The sequence below is a fragment of the Physeter macrocephalus genome, chromosome 5 (genome assembly GCF_002837175.3).
Source record: "Physeter macrocephalus isolate SW-GA chromosome 5, ASM283717v5, whole genome shotgun sequence".
In the NCBI taxonomy this organism is placed as follows: domain Eukaryota; kingdom Metazoa; phylum Chordata; class Mammalia; order Artiodactyla; family Physeteridae; genus Physeter; species Physeter macrocephalus.
Window position 1 is genome coordinate 23679984 of NC_041218.1, and position 9544 is coordinate 23689527.

A 9544-nucleotide genomic window follows, 5' to 3' on the forward strand; every position below is an offset into this window, starting at 1 on the left:
TTTTTGTGGTATGCGGGCCTTCCTCTGTTGTGGCCTCTCCCGTTGCGGAGCACAGGCTCCGGACGCACAGGCTCAGCGGCCGTGGCTCACGGGCCCAGCCGCTCTGCGGCATGTGGGATCCTCCCATATCGGGGTGCGAACCCGGTTCCCCTGCATTGGCAGGCGGACGCGCAACCACTGCGCCACCAGGGAAGCCCTGCATTTCATTTTTGATTGGAAAACATACTTTCTGTGATTTCAGTCTTTCTGCATTTATTAATACTTATTTTGTGGCCTAACATCTGGTCTATCCTGGAGAAGTTTCAGCCTTTTTGAGGTACATTTCCTGTTTCCTGCACTGGGTCCCAGCTGAAAATCTGGACTATTTTCCAGGCCCCCTCTTCCTTGGCAGGCTCTGAATTCTACTTTTCATCTCCCCAGTCTTGTGTGACTGCCCAAATCTCTTCAGCTTTTTAGCCTCTTGTCTTCTACTTTCAAACAGGCAGATGCCTTGTGGAGAAAGGTGGAGCCATATATTAGGCTGAACTCTCTGGAATCTGTGGCCTCATGTTCTAGATGTCTTGGTAGTTCTGATGTCTTCAAACAAGTTCTTTTTGATATTTAATCAATTTTTTTCACTTTTTTTTGGCTGGAAAATTGGTGTACAGCCAGCTAGTGTGGTCAAAACAAAGTTGAAACACTTGATGAATGCTATGAACGCTAAGGCTTCAGGTATAAAACTAATTCCTGTATGTTAAAAAGCTTCACTATGCTTTCCAAAAAAAAAAGTGTAATTTAAATTTTTACAAAAAGGATTTTATGATATCATCTGCATCTTTGTTTTTTAAATGTATATCTTGGAGATACTTCCATATTAGGACTACAAATCTAGATTTATTTTAAAGGACATGTTAAAAAATATTCAAACATCATCAAAGGTGCTTGTAAAAGAAATCTTCTTTGCATCCCTACGCCCAAGTTAACAGTTCCGCAGAAGGAAATATTTGTTTTGTTTTGTTTTGTTTTGACTTTTGGTTCTGCCCTTCATTTTTGAGATCTTTACTTTTAAGGAGATAGAAATGTTTGTCAGAAATACAGATAATAAGAATGATATAATTGGTATTTTTTGCTAGTTTCTGCCATTCAAATTAAAGCACAACATGACACGGTACAATCAATGAACTTTTTCACAAGGGTTCTGACCTGGTGGGTTGACAGATTTCACTAGGGAGAAAGAAAGACTTCATACTAGTTTAATTTAATAGGCAATGTTGAGTTTTGTTTGTTTTGTTCTATTTTGTTTTTTAAACACAGATACAGAAAAACCACACAAAACAAATGTATAACTTGGTGAATTAAGGTAGGTCTTTGAGTGTCTTTTAATCTGCAGGTTCTTTCTCTCCCTGTTGTGTTGAGGAATCTGGGCCTTTTGACCTGTTGAGTTTCCTATAGTCTTGATTTTGTTGATTACATAGTTAGGATGCAGTTCTGCTTTCCTCTTTATTTCCTGCAAATTGCCTGCTAGATCCAGAGGCTTAATGAGATGCAGATTTGATCCTCTTGTCCTTGTGGTGATGAATTTGAGGAAATTTTTGAGCAAGGCTCTGTGAATGATTCTGCTCCAAGAGGCATCCATTTGGTGGATGGGTGGTCTGGAGGTTCTAAGATGGCTTCACTTACATGCTTGACACTCTGGTAGGAATGGCCGGAAGGCTTGACTTAACTGGGCTCCACTTGCTTTCCTTGTAGTGTTAGGTCTCTTTACATTGTCTCTCCAGCAAAGTCTCCATGTTGTCTCTCTACTAGAGTAGTCAGGGTTCTTAATGGTAGGTGTTAATGAATTTGTGGACATATATTAAAACCACAGTAACCAATGAATATTTTGTGGAGATAGTTTGTTGTATTTTATCATTTATCCATGAATCTTGCTTGTAGCAGTGATTTCTGGTGTGTTCTAATGGTGGTGATTTTCTATTTCCCTCATTCCTTCCACATTTATTAACTAACATTCTTCTGTTAAAAAAGATGTCTTATATCCTGCAAATAACCTCTCCCCAGTTATTTATTCAGTTGTTATTCACATCAGTATGGACTCATGGATATTGTTTTATTTTTGAATTATAATCCAATACTGTCATAATTTGTTACTCCCAGGTTTTCTAGTTTAGGCCATTGGGAGCTTTTTCAGTTGGCTCATGTCCTTTGGACTTTAGGCTAGTTTTTATTTATTTATTTATAATTTTTATTTATTTATTATTTTTGGCTATGTTGGGTCTTCATTGCTGCGCACAGGCTTTCTCTAGTTGCCATGAGCGGGGGCTACTCATGGTTGCGGTGTGCAGGCTTCTCATTGAGGTGGCTTATCTTGTTGCGGAGCATGGGCTCTAGGTGCACGGGCTTCAGTAGTTGTGGCTCGTGGGCTCTAGAGTGCAGGCTCAGTAGCTGTGGCGCACAGGCTCAATTGCTCCGCGGCATGTGGATCTTCCTGGACCAGGGCTCGAACCCAGGTCCCCTGCATTGGCAGGCGGATTCTTAACCACTGTGCCACCAGGGAAGCTCCTAGGCTAGTTTTTAAAATGTTTTTCTGGCCTACTTTCTTTGTAAGCATGCTATTCTGCTCATTATCCACACCTGCCCCCAGTTGCTATATATATGGCATTTGAGCTCAATGGCTTATTTCTTGTGAAATTAGTTTTTTTAACTTTTGGAAGGAGGCATAGTTAAGGATAGTATTTCCAACTTCATAGAGCTTCCTTTTCTCTTGTTTTCAGAAAGTATTTACAGATATGGTGGTTTGATTTCTAAGATTTCCGAGCTTTGTTATTACCTTCTCCTTTTTTTCCTTTGTCTCTGTTGTACTTGTCCTGTATAGTATTGACTTTTCACAGCAGTTTCTCCTCAGTTTGGGGCCCTGCCGTGGCTTTTCAGTTTTAAGAGTGTATAGAGGCTAGATTGTTCCATCTCCTTAGACCTTACATAGGCCTCTTTAACTCATTTGCTTTTGGATTGGGCAAAACCTTTTCTGTTTTCATCTACGGTCTTAAGATTGGTTCCCTGTGCTTTCTAGTGAATACCTGTTGACTCTTTTGGTGTTCTCTGCTCTTAGATCCATTAGATACCCTATTGTGTCCCTCTGCTTCTGCCTTTTACTGAAGTTGAAACAGGTCTTACAGATGTCACTGGCTTGTCCCCATCCACTTATATTTTGGGGTTCCTGGAGATAACTAGATAATACCTAGTTTTGTTGTAAATGTCCGTAGTGCTTTGGTTTTGCTCTTTAATTGCTCTGTTTTTATGAGGACATTTATGGTGATTCCAAGGCTGTTTATTTGCTATTATTTTTTAAAATACCAATTTGAGGGAGGTATATTTTGATGACATATTAAATCGTAGATGTGCTTGGGTTACTGGTTAGATAATGAATGGCTAAAAACTGGTGCTTGGAAGATTTTTTGTGGCAGTATGCTAGGGGTAAAAAGTACAAAAAATTAATAAATACATTTTATCTAGAAGGAAGTTAATGTTTCATGCTTGTTTTTTTTCACCAACTTATTACTTGATTAAAGCTAAGTTTTATGTCAATAGACATATCATTGTGAGTTTTAGAGTCTCTTTTCCGTTTACTTTGGGAACTCATACAGGCCATTTCCTTGACTTGCCATTTATCTTTGGAAAGTTCTTGAAGAGTCATTGTGTATTACTTGTGAAGTGCTCTATCTTCATAAGAAATTGAGTAGGTAAATCTCTGTGATCTTTCTTTACAGTTGGCTCTGTTCCTGAATTGGGATTGAAAAAGATTTTCAGTCCATTATTAACAGCCCATTTTAGCCTGCTCCCACTCCCATGAAGAGGCAGTTTGGTATAGAATTGGATTAGAATTTATCACGTGCTAATTAGTTGCCTACTTTATACTGCATGGGTTTGTTCTGAAAGTTATCTTTCAAAATAAGGCTTTGTTTTATAACTGTGACAAGCTGTTAGAGACCAAATTCTATGCTTTTGTTCTATTTATTATTTCCATAGATGCTCCTGTGGAAATGATTTTAGTAGCATATACAGCACTGGGCCAAATATAAAAACATTAGAAAATAATTGAAGTATGTGAAATAGTTTTTGTACTGTTTTAGTCAGGAACTAAAGATTGAAATGTAGGCCTATTGAGACCATTATGAAATATTTTCTCCTATTTATAGATATATTAAAATAGCTTCCAGACTCAATTCTTAGAGTGAACAAAAGCTTACTTATTTTAAGTGGAAAAGAGAAGAAACATCCAACCTATAGATTAGGGTTGGAAGCTATACAGTGACATTTTAGTTTTAGTAGAAACTTCTGGGACATTTTTCTTTATACTCTCCCCCCTACACAATTAATAATTCTAGTCAGCAAGATTAGATCTGTTTATTCAGTTGACAACTCTCATGCCTTCCTACAATCAGAAGATTTTAGGTAATACTTTTGTTGAGCACGGCCTATAAATATATACCATAGTTTGAAGTTTTGGCTGAATTAGTGGGCAATTTAGCTTGTCAGATTTTTCTTTCATTATACTTTGGTCTAAATAAGTTTGTGTATGTATTGAGGTTGTATGGCATAAACGTTGTTTAGAAAAGTAGTTTTTAAGACTTTTTTTTTGTCTGATCTACTTTCAGGTTCATGCATGGGAGATTTCAGACCAATTGTTACAGATCCGGCAAGATGTGGAATCATGCTATTTTGCTGCACAGACCATGAAAATGAAGATTCAGACCTCATTTTATGAGCTCCCCACAGACTCTCATGCCTCTTTACGGGACTCATTACTAACTCATATCCAGAACTTGAAAGACTTGTCACCTGTCATTGTAACTCAGGTAAATCCTATGCTTCTCATTAGGAAAATTTGTAAGACCATTTGGATTTATCAAGTTAATTTTGATTGACATTGCTTGCTAGCCCATGTGAAGTGATGTTAACTTTTTTACAGACTCATTGCTATATTCTTATAAGTGAATAGAAAGTGAATATTTAAATCTTTGTATTCATCTTAGAATTCATTTGATACCAAACTAACTTGAATACCAAAAAGTGGGGGAGGACACACACACACACACACACACACACACACACACACACACACACACACCACCCCGCTGTTAAAATTGTAGATGGTAAAGTACTGTCCTGGGTCAGAGGTCTACATACCTGTCTTTTAAAAAAATCTTTTCTAGACTGCTTGGCTAGTAAAAGTCTCATGAATGAAGTGGTGAACTAGAGCATGTGGCCTTTCCACCTTAGGTAGGGAAATACATTAGAAAAGAAAACTGGAAGCTTCAGTGAGTACTTACTCACATGTGTTCTCTGCTTGGCATAGAAGTGTCCTTGAAGGGGAAGTAGGCTTTTGCATAAGCCTTCAAGATAAGACATGAAGAGAAGGGAAGTGGCAATCCATTACTTGAGGAGTGAGTCAAAGGGCTGACTTTGTCAGTAGCTTTGGCATTTTGGCAGAGTATAATTTATATGTCCATGAAGTTCTATGGTATTGCCAAATAAAAGTAAGTATTGATATATTCTGAGGAAAATCTATAGTCTGTCCTTTCTGACTTCTTTTTGTTATTTTTTTGGTTTGGTTTTTCATTTTTAAAGGTTAACTTTTAAATCCCAGCAATTTGTAGTTAATCCAGAAGAATTTACATGATATGTAGCTGTGGGGGTGAGAAGGAGGGTGGTGTCACAGTCTTAGTTGTCATATTGTTTGGAAGAAATTTAGTTTCTTTGCTTTCCAGTTAATATTGATGCTAACTCTATTTCTTTTCATCTGTCTATTCGTTTATTTAATCTCTTTTTACTCAGCTGGCTTTAGCAATAGCAGACCTTGCTCTACAGATGCCTTCCTGGAAGGGATGTGTACAAACATTGGTAGAAAAGTAAGTAACTTGTATTGACCGTATGCTCGCGTTTACCATTAACCTACACAGAGAAATCTGTTAGCAATAGCTAGACATTTGGACTATTCCCGCCAAACTCTTAATGTGGAATTATTTATTAACTTTTGTTAGATTAAAAGAAAATCACTTAAAATTTGAATACTACAGAAATATGTCATGTGGGACTTAAAGGAACTTCATAGTTTACACGCACACACACACGCTTCTTGAATTAACTAAACAATGTATTTCATTGCCTTGTGGATCACTCCCACTGTCATATCAGTGGTTTTTATAAAAACATTGTCAGAATGTTTAAGATTATATTAAATTGAAAGTTGTTATGAGTATACATTCTTACTAATTGGGGTTTATTTCATGTCTATAAAAGGGACAGTATGATTTTTAGATATATGGAGCTTGCTGCTTTGAGTAAAGTATTTCCTCATGGTCTTGGCAAGATAATCTTGATATTTGCTTGCATTTTGGCATTTGGTTAGGAAATTATTTTTGAGCAAAGTGGATGTCCTTTTTACCACCAACTATAGTGTGTCATTAAAACCTTTATGTGGATAATTTATTTTTTGTTTTAAGAAACTTTTTATCAATAATATTAATATATGCTCTTTGAAAAAATTCTAGCAATATGGAAGCTTTCAAAGTAAAAAGTAAATACCTTCCCCTCTTCCTATTCCTGTATTTTATAAGTAACCACTATTGGTGATTGACTATATAGCCCTCTAGACTTCCCTTTAAGCATTTAAAAATAAATAATATAAGTGCATATTTATTAATATGCATACACGTATGTATTTTTTTCAGTTGTATGTAAAAATATGTTTCATATCGTTTTTTTTGCTTAATACGTTGTGGACATCTCACGTTATGACATAGGTACTTGTTATAATGGTTGTATATGTTCCATTGTATGATATCTGTAACCTTTTTTATCCTGTCTAATTATGGAGGACCTTTATATTTTTCCAGTATTTTTGCTATTATAAAAAAATACTTGTGCATATACATCTGCAAGTGTATGTGAGATTTTTCTGACAGATAAATTTCTGGAAGTGGAATTGCTGGGTCAAAGATTATTATGCAAGTTGAAATTTTGATTTCTAGATATCTTTCCAAAAAAGTATATCTATTTTTCTCCCCTTTAACAGTAGTGAGAATTCTACTTTTGTTGTTGTGGTTGTTCTGATGGCTGTTGTTATCTTATGTGATTGTGTGGGGCTGTGATTGTGAGTGTGGTGCACATTCTGAATAACTTATATCTCTCCTCTTTTCTTTCCTAGATATAGCAATGATGTAACTTCTCTGCCTTTTCTGCTGGAGATCCTTACAGTGTTACCTGAAGAAGTACATAGTCGTTCCTTACGAATTGGAGCTAACCGGCGTACAGAAATTATAGAAGATTTGGCCTTCTATTCTAGTACAGTGGTATCTCTATTGGTGAGTATGTTTGAAATACTGAGTTGCTGCCTAGGGGCAAAAAGCCTTGGTGGTTATTTAGTAATTCAATTGCACTATTGTGAAATAGCTTTCTTAGCAAAATTTGACAATGATAATACGGTGGCATTTATATAATACTTTACAGTTAAAAAGTACTTTCAGAAGCTGTACTTTTTGAGCTTCTAAGTAATGCTTTGAGGGTGGTGTTCTCTCCATTTTATGAATGAGAAACAGGCTTTAGAGTGACACCACTGCTAATTCAGAGTTTGAACTCAGGTCTTCTGATTACATGTCCCTTGCTCTTCTGCTTCTTCATGCCACCACCGACTGTAGGCTCTTGATCAAGGACTGTGCTAAGGGAAGTGTGTATAAATTTACTTTAGGAAAGGATCCTCTCTGAGGGATGAATTGAGATTTTTTGATAGGGTGGTGGTACAGGACTTTACTTGACCTTTGAGCCATATCACAATTATAGATTAGCTAATATTACACCATCCTTTAAAAAAGAGTTAATATTTGATTAGGTGGAAATTTTAATGCCCTAGACCAGGGTAGGTAAATTTATGGTCCATGGGCTGGTTACCTATTTTTGTAAATAAAGTTTTCTTAGAGCACAGTCATGCCCATTCAGTTACACGTTGTCTGTGTCCGTAATTTTGGGCTAAAGCGGCAGAATTGAGTAGTTTTCACAGAGGCCATATGGTCTGCAAAGCCTAAAATATTTACTGTCTGGTCCTTTATAGAAAAATTTTGCTGATTTCTGAACTACTAGATGGTATTAAATTGATTATCTAGCTCACATCTCATTTTTAGGTCTTTATTGTCCAGCTCAATTTTCTCAACAATGTGGTTTATAATAGGTTATTTTTCAGGAATGTGTTTCAGTACTTCAGCATCATAGAACTTTTTATTTGAAAAAACAAAATTTTGTTTAAAATTGTGTTCAGTTTGGTGTTAGAAATTCATTGGAAACTTTTTTAAGTTAAATGTATTTTTCAGTTAACCATTTATTTTAAAGAAATAGTGTAATAGAAAATTAGCAAATGTAGATAAGCAAATTACATTCAAACCACCTGGGATCACACTATTTATTAATCCTTTAGCACATATCCTCTGTGAACATATATACAGATTTTGAAAATCCAAATGAAAATATGCTCTACCTACCCTTCTGCAGCCTGCTTTTCCAGTCATCCAGCTTCATCTTTCTATTTCAGTAAGTTTTTATATCATCTAATAAATACCTAAACCATATTCACATTTCCTGAGTTGGTCCTAAAATAGCATTTACAGCATTTTTCCAAATCAGTGTCCAGTCTAGAACCATACCTTGTATCAAATTATTATGACTTAATCACAGTCCCTCTTCTCCTTCTTTTTCAAAATGACACTGATTTGTTGAAGAGATTGGACTAGTTTTATAAAGCATCTTCTTACCTCCTGGATTTTCTGTTGCCTTGTCTTTGTTTCATTTAGTTTGTTTTTCTATTCTCTGTAATTCCTCTAATTGGAAGTTATATCTAAAGCAGCCCTACTCAGTAGGAATTCCTCAAGAGAATTAAGCCTCAAATGCCCTAAGGCACCCATTGTTTGTAATGAATTTTCTCCTGTATACCATCCATAGGATGATTGAGAAAATAGGCACTCAGATCTTTTCTGCAGGACTTAATTCTTTCCCAGAACCCTGGTAAGAAAGACTGAAAGACTTGATAGATTAATTTTAAAAGGTTAAACATTTTTGGCCAGAAAACATGTTAGATACTTCATGCTGCAATTTATCAGAAGTTATACTTTTTGGTTGACCTTCTGTTAGTGATGCTAGGATTGACTGGATTAGGATGATGATAGTCTGATTCTTCCATTTGTAAAGTTTGTTTCCCCCCTTGTAATATAATGCAGTTTGTACAAATGTTAAATTCTAGTTTATAATCCTTGCCTTAATAATTTCATCGTGATTTGCAAAGTAATGTTTTGCTAATTCTGTCTTTCCTTCTACATATATATTAGCATTCTTCTGAGTACCCACTAGAAAGGCAGGATGAATCTTAACTTTTAAATTTCCTGTTTTCAATAAAAGGGTTTTGTTTTAAAGATGCCTTAAATGTTACTTTTTTGGGCTTCCCTGGCGGCGCAGTGGTTGAGAGTCCACCTGCCGATGCAGGGGACACGGGTTCGTGCCCCGGTCCGGGAAGATCCCACATGCC

The 9544-nt window shown here is 36.2% G+C and overlaps 1 protein-coding gene across 2 annotated transcripts in view; it reads left to right on the forward strand.

Moving 5' to 3' along the window:
- The window catches only part of TNPO3 (transportin 3), an 88533-nt gene that overhangs the window by 22798 nt on the left and 56191 nt on the right, over window positions 1–9544 (forward strand). For both annotated transcript variants that reach the window (XM_028489779.2, XM_055084847.1), the window contains exons 2-4: window positions 4632–4832; window positions 5812–5885; window positions 7184–7340. In XM_028489779.2, the coding sequence (XP_028345580.1) occupies window positions 4632–4832; window positions 5812–5885; window positions 7184–7340 (432 nt within the window). The remainder of the gene's footprint in view (window positions 1–4631; window positions 4833–5811; window positions 5886–7183; window positions 7341–9544) is intronic.